General features: G+C 53.1%; 8 protein-coding genes across 8 annotated transcripts; 5 read left to right on the top strand and 3 right to left on the bottom strand.

Annotated features, from left to right (window-relative positions):
• Window positions 1-1061: 1061 nt before the first annotated feature.
• On the top strand, window positions 1062-1645 carry J4E86_000602 (uncharacterized protein; the record flags this gene model as incomplete). The annotated part of the gene is made up of 2 exons (XM_051441175.1): window positions 1062-1259; window positions 1367-1645. 2 exons carry the CDS (start codon window positions 1062-1064, stop codon window positions 1643-1645), a joined length of 477 nt encoding a protein of 158 aa, XP_051307346.1.
• A 356-nt stretch (window positions 1646-2001) lies between these two features.
• On the bottom strand, window positions 2002-4036 carry J4E86_000601 (uncharacterized protein; the record flags this gene model as incomplete). The annotated part of the gene is made up of 5 exons (XM_051441174.1): window positions 2002-2258; window positions 2317-3457; window positions 3511-3727; window positions 3787-3906; window positions 3975-4036. 5 exons carry the CDS (start codon window positions 4034-4036, stop codon window positions 2002-2004), a joined length of 1797 nt encoding a protein of 598 aa, XP_051307345.1.
• Window positions 4037-4710: 674 nt separating this feature from the next.
• Window positions 4711-6625, bottom strand: J4E86_000600 (uncharacterized protein; the record flags this gene model as incomplete). Its single annotated transcript, XM_051441173.1, has 2 exons — window positions 4711-6564; window positions 6620-6625. 2 exons carry the CDS (start codon window positions 6623-6625, stop codon window positions 4711-4713), a joined length of 1860 nt encoding a protein of 619 aa, XP_051307344.1.
• A 353-nt stretch (window positions 6626-6978) lies between these two features.
• J4E86_000599 (uncharacterized protein) lies at window positions 6979-8711 on the bottom strand (the record flags this gene model as incomplete). Its single annotated transcript, XM_051441172.1, has 5 exons — window positions 6979-8244; window positions 8289-8370; window positions 8416-8464; window positions 8514-8576; window positions 8630-8711. 5 exons carry the CDS (start codon window positions 8709-8711, stop codon window positions 6979-6981), a joined length of 1542 nt encoding a protein of 513 aa, XP_051307343.1.
• An 884-nt stretch (window positions 8712-9595) lies between these two features.
• Window positions 9596-10428, top strand: CSR1 (phosphatidylinositol transfer protein csr1; the record flags this gene model as incomplete). Its single annotated transcript, XM_051441171.1, has 4 exons — window positions 9596-9791; window positions 9854-10023; window positions 10075-10181; window positions 10233-10428. The coding sequence occupies 4 exons, from the start codon at window positions 9596-9598 to the stop codon at window positions 10426-10428; spliced, it is 669 nt and encodes a 222-aa protein (XP_051307342.1).
• Window positions 10429-11164: 736 nt separating this feature from the next.
• J4E86_000597 (uncharacterized protein) lies at window positions 11165-12499 on the top strand (the record flags this gene model as incomplete). The annotated part of the gene is made up of 1 exon (XM_051441170.1): window positions 11165-12499. The coding sequence occupies one exon, from the start codon at window positions 11165-11167 to the stop codon at window positions 12497-12499; it is 1335 nt and encodes a 444-aa protein (XP_051307341.1).
• A 1369-nt stretch (window positions 12500-13868) lies between these two features.
• Window positions 13869-15348, top strand: J4E86_000596 (uncharacterized protein; the record flags this gene model as incomplete). The annotated part of the gene is made up of 2 exons (XM_051441169.1): window positions 13869-14464; window positions 14517-15348. The coding sequence occupies 2 exons, from the start codon at window positions 13869-13871 to the stop codon at window positions 15346-15348; spliced, it is 1428 nt and encodes a 475-aa protein (XP_051307340.1).
• Window positions 15349-16751: 1403 nt separating this feature from the next.
• On the top strand, window positions 16752-17876 carry J4E86_000595 (uncharacterized protein; the record flags this gene model as incomplete). Its single annotated transcript, XM_051441168.1, has 1 exon — window positions 16752-17876. The coding sequence occupies one exon, from the start codon at window positions 16752-16754 to the stop codon at window positions 17874-17876; it is 1125 nt and encodes a 374-aa protein (XP_051307339.1).
• Window positions 17877-18154: the final 278 nt, after the last annotated feature.

The raw sequence follows: 18154 nt of genomic DNA, 5'->3' as shown, positions 1-18154 counted from the left end.
CCCTCTTCTGACTCAGAGTGTGCGATGCATACTTTGGTTCTTCTATCTCGTCCTATGGTACTGCGGTAACGCGACGCAGACGAGCGACTTACAACTTCCAAAATCCATATGTACCCTTATATATTCCTCGACCGTTGACTCACTGCGGTGTGCGATTCGATATTCTAGTTCCCTTCCATCCTATCTATGGTACTGCGATAACGCAGAGCAAGACAAGCCACTCATAACTCCTAAAATACATAACCACCACATACGCAAAGGTACTCCTCATCAAATAAGAGAGATCGCAATCCTCAGAGCCATATGTACCCATATAATTAGGTCCTCTCGAAACGAGAAGTATCGTCAAATCAAGGAGTTTGAGGAGAGAACGCACTAGGTGGATCATAGGGTCTCCGCGATGTGCCTAGTGACTACGAGCACGGATCTGAGCAATGAAATGTTGCCCTACTACTCAGACCTAACTGCGGGCTGTGTAAGATCTTTATGCGGGTTTGATTGAGCCTTTGGCGGCGGCGAAAGAGAGACTACGAAACCTGTCACCTAGCACAATGGTCACCTGACATCCCTTCCGAAGATGCCAGGAAGACGGAACATGCGCGCCTATACCGCCTTGATTGCTATATATCAGTAGCGTTACTCACCCGGTCAACTTACGGCAACACATACTCCCAGGTGACATATGAAATGCTTGCTACGCTTACACGACGACACCATAAGGGAGTCCCTCTCAAGACCTCTCTTTCCATGCATGTGCTAGCATCCCTCATTATGCGTCTCCCCTGAGATCTCAGACTGAGGTGACTGTCGATTGGAAGGTCGTTTGCTTCTCAACATCCAGCGTGACCGACGCCCTCACCTTCCGTCTTTTACATCTCGACGTGACTGTGGATTGCCTGTTCTACCGCCAAACGGTGGGAATTTCTGTTTGTATATAATCTACCGTCCTCACACGCCTGTTCCTTCTTTCTCTTCTATATCTACCAAAGCATTTCCGCTCTCAGCACCACGTTGCCAAGATACCTTTTTTATCTTTCCGATAATCGACAAAATACGTCAAGATGTCTGGCAACGCTTCCTCAACCAACGAGCTCGTGTACCGTCCAGCTGGTGACCGTCCGACCGGTTACCAGGTCAACGACTTCGAGGCCTATGCTGATGGCAGCATGATCACCCATTGGCGCACATATAAGGGTAGAAGCCCAAACTTCGTCCACGACAGGGACGTCGCTACTGTGGTAAAAATCAGCAACGCTATCGTAAGTTCCCTTCATCTTCAATCCCATCATTGCCGATGCCATTCAACTTCTTGACCACCTTCACCTTCACCCACGTACTTTACCTATCACTTATTAACATCAATCAGGATCTGGTCGAGAATAACATCAACGCGATAGACCAGATTGTCTGGGGCGTAACGCACCGTGACGACTGCCATCCCGGTGTCGAGTCCATCGTTAACAACGCAGCCTTGGTCGACCTCCTACTAGTCCGCCACTACAAGAAGTGGGGCGGTCTCGTTCTGCCACCCCTTCAAGCAGCCCGAGGGCTACAAGATGCCCATGAGGTGGTCGCCGAACAAGAGAAGCAGCGAGGAATGACTTGGGCATCTGGTCGTTCGCTGATGAAATATCCCAACTGGTAAGATATGGGATGAACCTTTGCTGGAGCAAGATGAGACTGACATGAGGAGGCGCGATACTCGCGGTATGGCACCGCCTCCGGGTTTCCAGGGACCGATTGCACCGCCGGCTTTCACCCCGGGTCCTCGTGGTGAATCTAGTCGTGGACGAGGTGGGACCCGTGGCCGTGGTGGGTTTGGAGGTGGTTACTAGGGTCAGCTCTACATGCTTGAGACGGAGCACATCGCGAACACGAAAATATATGAGTTGACGAGAAAGTCGAATTGGAGATGGGCGAACTCATTGGATGACTAGATGTCGTTCAGGCCTCGCTATTATGGATACTTTCTCTCCCCAAGCGTTTTCGTGTATGTGAAGTTCACTGCACTGCCATGCTCTTAACATCAGCAGTAAGCTTCAAGAAGTGATTTCCAGCAGCATCTTCCTTGATCATCTCCGCAGCTCCCTCTCCAATACCATACGCCACCATCTGTGTATGCCCATTGTTAACCTTTGGAATGGAAGACACGTCCGCCACGCGTAGATTTCTGACACCGCGCACACGAAGTCGCGAGTCGAGAACAGCATTGGGGTTATCCGCTTTACCCATCGCGCAGGTGCCGGATGCGTGGTAACCTACATCCACCACATTAGTATCTTCTCACATTTGTAGATGAGCATGGAAGTGACTTACAGGTTGTAGCATGTTCTCTGACATGCGGCTCCCATTCCTCCCTCGTCTCAAAGCCATGATGCGCTAGGGCATCAGGCCAACTCCCCTTGATCAAACTCCTTGTCCCCTTCCCCTTTGTAACAATTTCATTCGCAAATCGACATGCCTCGGTCATGACCAGCATATCCAGTGGATCTTCCAAATACGCATGATCGACAATGGGGTTTTCGAAGGGATCAGCCGACTTCAGCGTTACGCTACCCCTGCTATGCTGGTTGAAGAGCAGTGCACACATGGCAAAGGCTTGTTTGTGATCAACAGGGAAGTCGGCGTATTGTTTTGGTCCGCCGTAGAGTTCGGTGTTCCAGAATTCAATGTTGGGTTGCGAGGGGGTGAGGCCCATAGGATCGCGGCCGGGTTCGCGATGGGCGTCTGTCCATAAGGGTGAGTCTTGGAGGCGCTCGTCTAGACGCGCGTAACCGAATATGCCGAAGGGGAAGGTAGATAAGATGCCTGTTTTCTTCTCTTTGTATAACGCGTAGGTCGAGGTCATGGCGTCGTCGTGGTATGCGAGGTGATCGTTCGTGAGGTTGGGTTCAGAGACCTCGTAGAAGATGAAGCAGAGAATGTGGTCCATGAGATTTCCGCCTACACCTGGCAGATCAACGCGACACTCGATACCATGCTTCTCTAGTTGTTCCTTCGGACCAAGACCAGAGCGCATCAAGATCGGTGGGCTGCAGTATGCGCCCGCTGCCACAATGACTTCTTTCCTCGCGTGGTAATCGATCTTCTTGCCGTTCTTCGATATCGTAGCGACACCCGTTGCTGCAAGGTCTCCGGCATCCTGACTGAAGAGAAGCTTGTCAACGGTGACTTCAGTCTTGATCGTAATATTCTCGCGTCGATAGCCTTTGGTGATGAAGTCGGCGGCGGTACTCCGTATGCCTTGATGCACTGTTCGCGGTACATCGCCACATCCGTGAGGGGTCTCTCCGGTGGAGAACATGTCCGCGTGGTAAGGAAGACCCTGGTCGACAAGACTTTCCCTAACACGTTCAGATATGGGTGCCAGGTCGTGGGGCTCGATGTGCAGAGGTCCTGACGAGCCATGAACAGACATATCCGCTTTGTGCCAGTCCTTCTCGTGGAAAGTCTCGGACTGTATGAGGGTCAGCTTGTATGCTCTCATATCTCTGCACTTCCAGAACCGACCTTCTTCATGTATTCGAACATCTTATCGCCCGTCCACTCATCCAGTTCCCAGTCATCGTAATCCTGCTTGGTGCCTCGTATACAAAGCGTGCCGTTCACGCCACTCGATCCACCAAGGAAGCGTCCTCTGCTGACCTTGACCTGGCGGTTGTCCACCTTGGGCATGGGCTCGGTAACGATGTTCCAGTCTGTTTCCTTATCGAAATTTTGGCTCCATCTAGGACGATTTACTTAGCATAACCCAAACATGAGTGTCCGTTCATATGGCTGACTTACCCTCCCGCCATGTGTACATTCTCAAGGTCTGCATTGTCGGGTCCGGCTTCTAGGACGAGGATTTTGGCGTTAAGATCTTCCGCGAGGCGTCCTGCTATTACACAACCGGATGTGCCGCCACTGATGGGTATATGTTAGTAAGAGTATCTGGGGAATGCTGTAATGAGTATGATAAGATGTCAACTTACCCGCAGATGATGTAATCGTACACTTCTGTAGGGTTCACCGAGTCGACGCGTTCAAGAGACATGGTTGGTTTGTGAATAGATGATAGAGGAGACTTGCCTCCCAATGCGCAGTACGAGGTCAGAGTCCATATAACGTGGTCTGGTTAGTCTAGAGCTATATGCCACGGAATGAGACCGCGGTGCACTGTAGCGCTACCGGGTACGGTTTTACAAGACTAAATATGTTGGAGCTGAGTGGCTACTGTGCTCTAGCTAGGCTACTTTGACATGCTATTCCAGTGACGCTGGACCAATAACACGGAAAGGCATGAAGAATTTGGAAGACTTGCTTCAGTCAGCTTACACGCACATGCATCTTCCTCATCCACGTAGGCCTCCATTTGCCAGGGAAGCGGAATGAGTCCGAACTTGTCGATCACGCAGCATTTAAAGTTCGGGCCTAGTCCATCTTCTTGGCTGTCGAGGAAGAAGCAAGGTCAGAGGGCGCAGACAACTGGGGTAGCGCGAGACGCGGACGAATGAGGCGGGAATGGGCGAGATATAGCGCTCATCTAAGTTGGTGCCCGGTCGTGGAGACGTGCACGCTGGCGCGTGGAGTTGCATTGCGGGGTAAACCTATGTATCCGAAGGGTCTACCTAGGTATGCACACTAGCCTACTCAGCTCAGGTACGTTGATTCAAAGAACGCAGCTCTTGGAAGCCCTGCTGTATAGTTATATGCCCTACATACCCATCTCTATATCCTTCGTTTCGTAACTTCCGTGACCGAAGACGTCCTCTCACGCGTCGTATGCACAATCGTCTTCGCCTCCATTGAGTTCTTAGTCGAGCCCAACTCTTGCTTCTTACTCTTAACAATCGCTGGATGTCTTGTGTCCGCGGCTACGCGCTCATAAACAGTCGCCACAGTCCCGACTACTAGACAGAGCAGCAAGATCAGGTCAACGATGTGCACACCCCACCACCAATGCTGAACCCCGACTCCACACGTGCTAAACTCGAAGACCCACTCGCCCTTCTCGCCCTTACTTTCATCGAACCACGCTGATAGGAAACCTGCGTAGCCTGAGTACTCTCCCATCATGCTGCGGAGGGTGATCTCGCGAATGTGAGGGACATCGTTGATGGAAGTGCATTCGTTGGCTGGGGTGATGTCGTATGGACGAGTTGGGAAGCGACGAGCCTTCCATTTCGGTGGCGCGGGAGGTTCAGGATCAGGCGCTGAAGTAGGCTCTGGTGACGATTCAGATGCTGTCTCGTCCGAGGCTACATCGGATTCGGCACTGGTATCGTTAGCGGCTACCACGTTGATGTCGACGCCATCGATATCCATCGAAGTAGCAATCATGGTCGCATTCGTAGTGCTCGCTGGCCAGTATGCCTCCTCTCTCTTCACATGGGCCACTTGACACGCATCGTCCACGCCGGGCTGACGAATGTAATGTACGACGTCACAGCCAGCGTGATCATGCCCGTTGAGTATTATACCCCTCCTACCCTGCCCTTTGCCCTCTGCATCTTTATTCGCACTCATGCCAAACAACCCCTCGAGAACAATCTTACTAGCATGGTCTGATAGCATATTTTGCTCCTTCACCCCTTGACCTTCTTCAAAGAAGTCGAAGTATGGGCTGTCAACACAGACACCTTCCTCCTTCTCGAGCGGAATATGGGTGAGGAGTATGGTAGCGTGTGTCTTGTCATCGACTGGAAGAGAGCTGGTTATGATGTGGTTCATGTAGGAGTATGTCTCGGTCTGAAGGTCGGAGGACCAGGCGGGTGTATCGAGATTCATCGAGTTCAGGATGATGAGGCGGAGTGTCGGAGGCCTGGGCAGGTCCTGTATAGCGCGTTTGGTGGTCTTGTTCAAGCGCAGTGTGTCCGGGAGCGTGAACCAGATATCCCAGTTGGAACTTCCAAAGGCCTTTTCGAATCGCTCGATACGCGACTTGTCGATGTCGCCAGCGTAACCAACGTCGTGGTTTCCAACTATGTTAATGACGCGCTTCTCCCAGTCTTGATCAGCACCCAGCACTTCCGTTGTGCCACCCCACAGTGCCTTCCTCTCTAATTTCTGCTCCTCGTCTATCGTCTCTTCTCCTGAAACTTCTAGTTCCAATGGAGGTTCTGTTGGCGGCTGTTCTTTCTTCTCAGTCTCAAGAGCACCAAAGATGGCATCCGGCACCTTCTCCAATCCCCTCATGACAACGTTCCAATAGCGCCCTGCTCGCTTCCTGAATTCACCATCTGTGACCCACTGACTGCCCAACAAGTCACCAAGCACACTGATGTGTGTGGGTTCAGTCCACCATCGTAGGCTTCTCACGATGTGCGACAGATACCAGTCGTTCCCCCACAAATCTACAGCCTTCCTTTTCCCCTCCAGCCATCTGCCAGCATCTTTGACGACACCTCTTGCTGCTTCTTCTACGATGTCTCGTCTGTGGGTGGAGTTGGCTGCATCGCGCAGATTCGGTACGAGCTTCTCGATCGACGGGAAGACGAGCGCATTCGGATCGGGGAGTGAAGAGTCACCCTCGAGCTGGGGATCACCGAGGGAGAGTAGACGGAAGGGTGCGTTGGCTTGCGCCTGCGTGGATGGGGGCTTTGGGAATGCGCAGCCGTGAAAAATGGGGTACAAATACAGCCATGTCGTGCCAATCAAGGCTATCGGACACAGCAGCAGGGCGACGCGGAAAAGAAATCTCGAGAGCTGCATCTATGCATGTTCGGGTCCGGAAAGGGGACGGTGCTGTTGTTTTCGCATGCCACACGTTGCGCGCGCGTCGACAGCGTCTTGGCCGCGGAGGTCACGCAGGGGTGACATTGGCCAATCAAAGAGGCGCATTTGCGGAGAACCATCACTGTCCTTACGGTCTTCATCATCACTATTTTCAGATATAAGATCGTCTATCACGCTCTTTCTCGACTGTCGTAGTATCATACGCCGCATTTTGTATCTTCAAGTCAAACAAAAAAAAAGTATTGCATACTGTTACGGCATCTAGCCCAGCAGATCTCCCAGAGCGCCACCAGGCTTGGACCCTGACTGCGATGGCTGTGCGGCAGGGGCAGGTGTGCTAGATGCAGAAGCAGGGGCACCCCAGAGTCCTTGTGACGTCTTTTGCTTTGCCAAATCCCCCATGGTGACCTTTTGTGTTGGCGTGGAAGACTTCTTTGGCGCAGCTCCTGCAAGTAGAGAAGCGAAAGCGTCACCGCCAGCTTTCTTAGGGGCAGCTCCTCCGCCAATGCGACCACCTGGTGACATGACAGAAGGAGTAGATGCTCCTGATTGGAGTGCGGGCTGAGGAACGGAAGTGAAGTAGTTCGGGCCGGCCGCTTGGTAACCTGTGGGTTGTGGTGGCTGCGAGAAGCTCGACGTCATGGAAGGAGGCGCGCTCATCTTATTCGCAGCGGGTGGTGGCGAGACGGTCGCAAACAAATTGCTGAGATTGTTGTTCTGCGCAGCAGACTGAGCCTGCGGTGCGGCGAATTGGGTTGACGAAGTGATGTGAGAGGTCGAGGCAGGAGACGCAACGTTGAAAGCTGAAGCAGCTGGCTTGGATGCAGGTGCAGGTGCTGCCGGTGCCGCAGACTGGAAGTCGTCGAAATCGTCGTCGTCGCCAAAGTCGTCACTTGCAGCAGTGACAGGCTGCTTCCCTGCCGAAGTCGACATGGGCGCGGGCTCATCGTCAAACGCAAGTAAGTCGACGACTGGCTCAGGTGCTTTCGGCTTAGGTTCCTCCTTCTTGACTTCTTTCTTTGTGTGACTCGCTGTAGGCTCTCTCCGCCGTGCTGGTGCTGAGCTGGCATCACCCTCGTCGTATTCGTCGTATTCGTCGAACTTGTCGCGCCTCTGTTGCGTATCTGCGAAGCCAGACTGGTTGCCTCCGAAGCCACCACCGTCGCCGTATACCTCCCCTCTGTAACCGCCATAGTCGGCTTGTTCGCTACCAAAGCCTCCGTAGCGGCTGCCACCTCCACTGCTTCCCGAGAAGCCGCCCATGCCGATGCCCGCTCCGCCCTCGACACCGCCAAATTTATTTCGGTTCGCTCGCGCTTTCTTGCGCTCAGTCCGGATGCGATCGACATCGCTGAGGAGTTCGGCGAGCTCCTTGGCACGGTTGCGTACGTTGATGCCCTGATCCTTGCCGTTGGAGTCGATGAAGTGGAATTGCCGTAGCATCTTGAGGAGCGAGACATGAGAGCGCGCGTCGTCGATTACTCGTTCCGAACCGTTCTTGATCAGGTATTCGAGAAGTTGCAGGGCCTGGGTCTGTTAGCGACGGTGGTGGCACAGAGCGCTCAACGTACCTTGTAGATCTGTCTCCATTCCTCGGAGGCCTTCTCGGTGAAGCGCTTGTAAATCATGGGCATGATCTCATTCAGTAGTTGGCTGCTCTGTTAGCCGTGGTCCACCAGCTCCTCAGGCATCGCCTACTAGTTGAAGGTTCCATTGGCGATCTCCTGTAGCATAGTCGAGGATGCACCTTGCCATCTGTCAGCGGAAGCCTTCGTCGCGCACGAGGTTTCGCTCACCCCATGGCTCATTGTTTGTCGCCTCGCGGACCTTGGCCTCCATCTCCGTGTAGTTCATGACGGCTGCGCAGCGCGTTAGCATTGGCCAGCTGGCTTCATGCGCCCCCTCAGCCTACCATTCTGGGCCTTGCGAAATCCGGCCTTGAGATCGTAGAGCGTGAGGTTGCTCACTTGGTCCTTCAAGCTGTTTAGATCCATGATTGCCGAATTCTGGCGCGTAAATCTGGCGGTTTGGCGATGTGGGTGTATTGTAGTTGGGCTGGCAGCTATCGACCACGGTCTTGGTAGCGGACCCCCGAGGGCGCTTTGCACAAGTTTCGGGAAGTCGGAATGGGCGCCTGCGTTTGGGATATTTATATGACAGAAAATATCAATCAGGAAGGATGCAGAAGCCTTCAATTACGGGAATGCGTTTACCTTGTCAGCAAGCCAACCTGTGAAGTGCATACACCGTAGATAATCCGGCAGCAGCCCGAGTTTCACGTGACATGAGCTTGGACCTTGCCCGCCTCGAGAACTACAAACAACACTACTTCGACAATGGTACGACTCGGCATACGGATATAGCGTGGTTCAATGGACATCCGTATCCCTCGTTGTGTAAGAAGAAGCGGATATCAATTCCAGAGCGGGCCGGTCCCACGCAAAGGTCCACGATTGACGTGAGCGATGAAGCGCCGAATCGGGGAACGCGCTAGACTCGTGCACAAGCTTGAGGTATCCAAAGTTTTCCGTCTGGTCATCCATCCGACACTACACCTGCTGCCTCTCGTCGGTAGTCCATCAATTGTATTATATCTGTTCCGTTTTGCATATTGTGTTGCATAGCGGCCCGATTCCTCCTCGTATAACTTCTGTAAGTTGCCACCGTTGGATTTGTACACCTCGATCCTTGAGTTGTTATAGCGATGTCGCAGTTCTGTGTAGCTCTAAATTGAGTTTACAGCCAACAAAGTGGCACCGGACTTCAGCTCCAAAGCTGCAGCGTCTCCCAGAAGAAAATTACCTGCTATCTCACGATTCACTGCCAAGCTCCATGACCTAACTGCCTATCAGGTTAGACTCACACCCCGCGCTGCATCATGCCCCACCTTCCGAGAGCTTCTGCTCTTTCAGCTTTCCGTGCAGGTCCCCAACTGCGCGCTCCTGTCAACAAACGCTTCTTCACTCCCTCGGCATACAACATGGCCATCAAGGCTTACTTTGATTGCACTTGGACCGGACCCACCGTCGAGGTCGACAACGCTGGCAACGTCACTAGCCAAGGTGATGTCAAAGGTAGCTCCTGCCAGCTTTGCAATAGCATGTTACTTGCAATTGCTAACTTTGTATACCTGCAGCGCAAACCGGCCGTGTCAACTTCGAGCTCTTCGACGATGTCGTCCCCAAGACGGTTGAGAACTTCCGCGCTCTCTGCACTGGCGAGAAGGGCTTTGGCTACAAGGGCTCAAAGTTCCACCGCGTGATTCCCGACTTCATGCTCCAGGGTGGTGACTTCACCCGCGGCAACGTGAGTTTTGGCCCCAACACATCACAGAGACAGTTGGCTAACAGGCAGTAGGGTACAGGTGGTAAGAGCATCTACGGTCCCCAGTTCGCCGACGAGAACTTCAAGTTGAAGCACGACCGCCCCTTCCTCCTCTCCATGGCCAACGCCGGCCCTAACACGTAGGTTCTACACACCCACGGATGAGCGGTGTCATGGCTAACACGACACAGCAACGGCTCCCAGTTCTTCGTCACCACCGTCGTTACCTCATGGCTTAACGGCAAGCACGTCGTCTTCGGTGGCGTTCCCGACGGCGACGTCGAATCCTACAAGGTTGTCCGAGCGATCGAGGCCTGCGGCTCCAGCAACGGCAGCATCAAGTACAAGGATGGCCCACCCACCATTACTGATGCCGGAGCCCAGTAGATACTCTGCGATGAGAGTGGAATATAACTATGGTCGACTATCTGAGAAGGATTTTTTTGTGCAATAGACAGCTTGCGATTCAGTAGTCATGGTCAACAGGGCTCCATAACTCTTCGAGAGTCTATCCATTAGCGAAATTACCCATTTCGATGCACATGTGACAATTCCGATACATTTCTCAGACCCTGTCTTCCACAGCGCAGGCGCGCTGCTATCTGCGACTTTTTTTGTCGCGAGGAGGGGCAACAATTTACCCCGCATTCGTCATATCTCCGGTCATTCCGCACTACAGGAGCTTGCGCGGAAGAACATTCTTCGAGGGATGTCCCTATGCTACTCCACGGGTATACAAGTATCGTTCAAGTATATCTATCACCGAGATGTTCGAGACTCCACCAAGCGCTGCACGAGCTTAATAGCTTCATACCCACTCCCCAGCTCATGCTACGCCTGTGTCCACAATTGCCGGCAAAGCTCCACTCCAATCGCGTGAACGGTTAGATCTAGCGGCCGTGGTCCGCAATTTTCACCGTATAGGGCGTGATGTCGCAATACTCGTCATGTCATCGTGATAAGCGTGTTCTCCATTTACTCAGAGTCATTCGTCCACTCTGATAGAAAGAGTTGTGTCATTTACCTTCAGATTGACGTTCGTACAGCATCCGAAACGATCGCAATACTGCAGATATCGCTAGCTGCCTGCCAAAGATCTCAGAGTCATCCATTCACAGTCATCATGTCGGCATACCACCCCTCAACACACGGTGTCCATGGCGACGACCGCATCAATGTCCTCACCGATGTCGCCCCACCAATTCACACATCGACTACCTTCCGGTATCCTCACGACCCATCAGAGCTCCAACCGGTCCCGAAAGAAGGCGAATTCGTTGACCTACAAACCCCTCTGATCTACTCTCGTCTCGCATCCGCCAGCACCAACCGCCTAGAAACAATCCTAGCGCCTTTACTCTACCCTGATGCAAAACAAGACGAGCTAGATGGTCAGTCCGGGTTAGCAAACCATGTCGTCAGCTACACAAGCGGCCTCAGCGCTTTCCATGCCATGCTCGTCAACATTGTTCCCAAAGTTATTGCCATCAGTGGTGGCTACCATGGCTGCCATGGCGTGATCGAACTGCACAAGAAGATGCACGGCGTCAAGACCGTGGATCTCCACGCCGATGACGCTGCTTGGGACGCCGCCGGCTTAGGTAAAGGCGACCTCGTGCATCTCGAGACACCCTTGAACCCCACAGGAGAAGCTTTCGAAATAGCGAAGTACGCCGCCCGAGCGCACAAGCGGGGCGCGTTCCTCAGCGTCGACGCTACATTCGCGCCACCAGGTCTACAGGATCCGTTACTGTGGGGCGCAGATGTGGTCATGCATTCTGGAACGAAATACATCGGCGGTCACAGTGATATGCTTTGCGGTATCCTGGCCACTGCAAAGGGGCCGGAAGGACTAAAGCAAGCTAAGACGCTACGTGCTGAGCGTATTTTCCTGGGTGCAGTCCTAGGTAGTCTAGAGGGGTGGCTCGGCGTGCGAAGTCTCCGGACGTTTGATTTGCGCGTTCAGCGACAGAGCAGCAACGCGGAGAATCTTGTTCGCTGGCTGCAAGACTCACTCAATGGCAAGGGAGAAGACGTAGATACCGTAAAGAAAGTCGTGCACAAGGTTGCTCACGCGAGTTTGCAAGAGAAGGATATGTCGTGGTTGAAGAAGCAGATGCCGAATGGTTTCGGCCCCGTCTTCAGCATCTACATGAAGAGCAGCCAACAGGCGCGGTCTCTTCCCTCCAATCTGCGTCTCTTCCACCATGCGACAAGTTTGGGAGGTGTAGAGAGTTTGATCGAGTGGCGCAGGATGAGCGATGCGGATGTGGACGAGAGGCTGCTGAGGGTTAGTGTGGGCGTGGAGAATTGGGAAGACTTGAAGAATGACTTCCTGGGAGCTTTCAAGGCCTTGGCTGAGGGAGGTGCGAATAAGGAGAGTGCGAGTGGGGACGGAGATGTGCAGGTCGGACAGGATGGGGCGCAGATGCCGAAAGCAGGAGCTGGTGCGGTGTGATGAAGGCCGCTTCATCGTGGCATGTTGTAGGAATAGTTTCAGTGTTATAGATCATTTCAAACACGGACTTGAAGAAAGGACAGTGACTATCATGCCTTCGTGCCATGCGCCTGAGAGGGCCAGCTTGGGACAGCACCTGGATTGGGGTCTAGTCTGGGGAAAAGTGGGGAAGCAGAAGCACGAGAAGACGCGTAGGTGCTTCTAGTCAGTGCTTGATTTTGTTTGGGGATAAGCTCTATAATTTTGGTGGCCAAGATCCAAAGGTCATCACCTGACGCTTGCGTGGGAAATTAGCTCCGGCGCTTAGTAAACGGATTGGCAGACGCGTACACAACAGAATGCGGTCACCTGGAGATCTCAAGCACTCGTCAAGACACGTCTCCGCAGTGAAATTACCAAGTGCAAGCTGGTATCGTATCATCAGCTGGAAAAGACGCGAAGCCAGACTGGAACATAGTCGGCGTGGGTGATTGTGGGTCCCCGACGCTTTCCGCAGCCAGAACGGCCCTCTTCGCGGGCGCCATGCTAACATCAAGCCATGACAAAAATTTGCTCCTTCTCCATAATATCCGATACCGGTGCGCGTGGTACCGATGCAGAGTCTGAGTGGAGATGATGTGGTCAGAAGAATTGAATGCTGGGGGCTGGTCCTGGACTTTGAGCGATGCCGCCATGGCTACGCTCGGCTCTCAGCGTGGGCGGCAAACCCAACACAGATCGCGAACGGAGCTGTGCTGGCAAGATGACGCTAATGTGAGGAGCGGCTGGTTGTGCATTTCGCCGACTGTGGGGTAACAGGCATTGCGAAGGTCACGATGGCAGCTTGGAGGTCAAAGCCATGGCAAAAGCAAGGGATCGCAAACTGGAAGTTGATGATGCTACGTCACCGGCTTACACGGGAAGCAGGCACGATGAGTTTCTCACAAACTCTACAACGGTCATTACATCACATCCAGCAACAAACCTCAACACCATCGCGTCGCCATGAATGCCAGACATGTCGTTTACTCCACAGGAACGCGTTGCGGCATTGTCCAATCATCGGTCCGTCTAGCGCGGGCGATAAGCCGGCGTCTGCGTCAGTCTGGCACCATCTGGAGCAACAATGAAGCTGCACTAGTGCGACATGACCGCATCCGACGCAAGCCGAGCATCGCGTGCGATATCGTGGAGCACCAAGAGTACCAACCATGGTATATATGGCCTTCACCACAATGAAAAGCAAGTCACAAGACCTCCAGAATTGCTCGCCCTCTCAAGTTTGCATACACCGAAAATCTATAACCCGTACCGATTCACCAACTCGAAGTGCAAACTACACCACCTTTCACACAACCACTTGAGCGCTAGACTACACCCACATTTCAACATGATGATCCGGAGACAGAACCTCCACCGCTTCCAGAGCCTCGCACTCGCACACACATCCCGAACCCTTGCACAGACGCCGCGCTACGTCTCCCAGAGCGCACGACAGAATGTGTCTATCCCCGCCTCATCACAAGTCTCGACCTCACAACTCCTGTCAACACAGCCAGAGTCGCAAATAGCGCAGACAAAAGCAGTCCTCGGACGCCTACCAACAGAGACCGTTCTCCGATCCTACCTCATCACAGCCGTGTCATCCCGGCCTCTGCTGCTCAATGCTTGCTTCGGCATCTTACGGCGCATGCTAGACTCGAAGTCTTTCCTCCTGAGCATCGAGCGAAACCCGGTGCTGTCCAACCTACTCAAGAAGACTTTCTATGCGCAGTACTGCGTTGGCGAGAAGAAAGATGAGGTCGTTAGGAACACCGAATTTGCACGCACGCTTGGATACGGCGGTATCCTGTTTGAGTACGCGCTCGAGGTTCTAGGCGGAAAGGCACCGACTGCCGAAGAGACCAAGATGGAGATTGAGGTGTGGAGGAAGGGAATGTTGCAGAGCGTTGATATGGCGAAGGAGGGTGACTTTGTTGGACTGAAGTAAGCCTTGACTCGATGGCTTAGACACAAGCACCTACTAACCACCATGTAGATGGTCCGGTCTCGGTCGCCATGCCCTCAACCTCCTCCAGAATCAGCAAGATGCCACCCCTGAGATGTGGGATGCCATCACGGCAGCTTGCGATGCCGCCGCCGCAAAGGGTGTCAGCCTCCTCCCTGGTGCCGAAGAAGAGGCAACCAACCGTGGACTCGAGAAGTGGACACTAGCCCTGCAGGAGAAGTACAACAAGCCCGAGAACGGTCGCGCGGTACTCTACATCACATACCAGTGCTACCTGCGCGACATCTCGAAGCGCCTTGCCGAGCACCTTGAGCGCGCCTCAAAGGGAGGCTACATCGCTGGTGTCAAGCTTGTACGCGGCGCCTACCTCACATCCGAGCCCAAGCATCTCACCTTTGACACCAAAGCCGGCACCGACGCCAACTACGATGCCCTCGCTGATGCCGTAGTCCGCCAACAATGGACTGACAAGGTCCCCGCCCCCACACCAGGCACTCCCTTCCCCAAGGTCAACATTGTCCTCGCAACCCACAACCTCGCCTCAGTCCAAGCCGCCCAGAAGATCCGCGCCCAACAAATGCTCTCCACATCCCCGGAGAACCTACCTCGTCTTACCTACGCCCAACTCCAGGGTATGGCCGACGAGATCTCACAGGCTCTAGTCCAAGACGAGACCATGAAGGCAGACACCCAGGCCAAGGTCGTCAAGTGCATGACTTGGGGTACCACAACCGAATGTCTCAACTTCCTGCTCAGGAGGGCAAGTGAGAACAAGGAGGCTGCGCTCCGTACTGAGGATACCCGAAAGGCCATGGGCAAGGAGCTCTGGAGACGCTTGAGGGGTGTTTTCGGCCTTGCCTAGGCTCCTCCTGCTATTTTCGAGATTGACGATTTATGAAGCGAGGCATTTGCATGAGCATAAGCGTGGCGTTTGGAGGACGATTGGGAAGCTATTTCTAGCATCACAGCTACCCTTTTCTTTAGCATTTGGAAGTTTAGGTATTTTGTATAGCAATTTTGGTTAAGAGATTATCCATCAGATAACAACATCAAAGTCACACATTACTTGCATTTCTCTCTCTGTATGACCCTGATCGTGTCAGTCGGATAGTCCCCAGTTTCACTCCTAGACATCGTCGCCGCTGCCGCCCCACAACCTCGCTTACCACGTCAATGTACTCTTGCCCACATTTGACGTGTCGGTATGTACCATTTAATTATTATTAGTCATCAACAATCGCCTCCTTGGCTAAGTGGTAAAGCGTCGCACTTGTACATGCTACGATATGCGAAGATCGGTCGTTGTAAGTTGAACCGCGCTTGGTTCAAATTCCACTACTAACAGTGTTGTAGCGATTCGGCCAGGTGGCATTTAGTGATCTTCTTTTTGCCTCCCTTAGTATTCGATGAAGTTGTCAATTTAATTCCTTTTGCTCACATAACAGCGCATCGATTATGGGGAATATGAAGTCCTGATGTTTGTTTGTACCCAGGCTTCTTACAAATTTTGGTTATCATGACTACTGCAGAGACAAGATGTCTCTATCTTTTCTCTTTTGCTATAGATAGGTCCAGAAGCTTTAAAAACGATTCGAAGGAAGCATTGCAAGTACGTGAAGGTATGAATAACGGGAGAATCATGCCTGCAGATGATGGCGGCCACAGCCCAGCGCACGGGCCCTCCACACCGAGATGTTCCTTCTGCCGCTCACGCCGATCAACATCGCAACATCTCCAACAATGCCCCTGAAGCTAGATGTAATTATGAATAGCAGTACTCGTACACTCGGCGCGCTCCAGGTAGTTCTGTAAACCCTTGCTACCCGCAATCGTACGCCAAGCCCCGGCCCGAAACACCAAGGCCTCCAAGCTCAAACCACAGCTGCTGCAAGATCCGCGCATCAAACACAGCTTCCATAAGCCTCGTCCAGACCACACCGCTCAGTGGTGGAACTCAGTCATGTTAAGCTCAAGAGAGGCAAGGCGAAGCTCTGACCTGTAGGCTTGGCTATACTCGTACGCGTTTAGGAGTGAAAGAAACTGTGTTTCGCAGGCTCGAGGCCTTTTCGTGATTTGTAGCATGCCATTCATGCAGTATAGATGTATGGGAATCCCCCACACTTCTTTCCTTTCTTCTCTTCCCGCTATACTGCCGTGCGGTATCTCTCGTCTGCTACCCTTCTTTCGATTCTTCTTCCTGGCCGGTCCATCATTTCAATAACCTAATTTCTATTTCCATCTATTGAGCTTATCGTTTTTGCCATCATGTACGGACTCATCACTCTCTCGCTGCTTTCCCTCACTTCGGCGCTACCACAACGCAACCGCGGTGGTAACGGCAATGGACAACAAGCGACGGCCTTCCAAAAAGCGGCTCAGGTGCCCCAGGGGATCTCTACAGCCACAGATGGCTCTATGATCCTAGATGACACGGTCATGGTCAACAACCTGCCTATTCGATTCAAGATTTCCGCACCGGCAGATCAATTCCTTCCAGCTTCGGGCGTCCCCGGTGCGGCAGCTACATCGGCGAACGGCACCCTGGGCGCGAACGTGTTGCTCCACGGCGACGGTGGACAGAGCTTCTTCGACATGCCGAACCAAGCTGTTCAGGCCAACACCATGGGTGTTGCGCTACTGGCACCCGATAAAAACCTGTTCTGGGGAGGAGGCTCGGGTCTTCAACGTACAGATGGTGTAGCACACGCCCAGGCCGTCAACGACTTCATCCAAACCGAACTGCCGCAACGGGTTGCAGTTAACATGTCCAACATCGTCTTCACAGGTGTCTCGGGCGGCTCGCTAATGATGTCCGGCTTCTTCATCCCAGCACAGATGCAAAACTACGCCAATTCGGCTGTCGAGCTTAACTGCGGTGGCATGCCGCCGCAAGTCGCTTTCCAGAACGCTGCCACAGTTATGTCTCAGACAAGGATCCACTTCCAATCTACACAGAGTGAGCTCCAATTACTCCAGGGTAGCATTCCACAGGCTGTTACAGCCTACGAGCAGCTCGGTGCAGATGCAGGTTTGAGCGCGGATCAGGTCAACACATTGCAGACAGTGGACAACACACCTGCGGGAGGGCATTGCGAGTTTGACGGCCAGGACTTCGTTTCTGGAGTACAGACCATGTCGTCGAGCTACGCAAACGTCATGCAGGGCGGTAACGGCCAGGTGCAAGGAATCGGTGCGCCGAGCACTGGTGTTGTCACGACGGGTGTTGTTGGAAACGAGAACTTGAAGTTCGTGGGCGGGCAGAGGAAGCGTGAGGTCGAGGCGAGAAGTATGATACAGATGCGATGGGCGCAGGACGTGGTCGAGGAGGCAGACTTCCAGATGCTGGCGTGCGATAGGAGTTCGTGCTCAGCCGATGAGCCTAGGGTCTAGTGTGCGTGGGTTTAGTACATAATTCCTGTCTTCATGTCAAATCAATCAACAGAGTCCGACCACCGCAAAACATTTCCTTGACGCGCTCCTTGTGCTGTTGATCCTGTTGGCGCACTGCCGCCATGTCACTCATCCGTCACTGCAATGAGGAACAAAAGTGTGGTTTTGGTCGTAATGTTCATTTGACTGGTATTGTGAAGGTCGTCCCATTGCTAATCGTGGTTGCAATGTCGTCTCCCAAATCCTTCACCCCGTAAATGCATTTTCGCCGTGCCCGT

Source organism: Alternaria arbusti, assembly GCF_024043155.1.
Source record: "Alternaria arbusti strain BMP 1465 chromosome Unknown scaffold_1, whole genome shotgun sequence".
NCBI lineage: Eukaryota > Fungi > Ascomycota > Dothideomycetes > Pleosporales > Pleosporaceae > Alternaria > Alternaria arbusti.
Note: the sequence above shows the minus strand (reverse complement) of the source record. Positions and strands in the feature narration are given on the sequence as shown.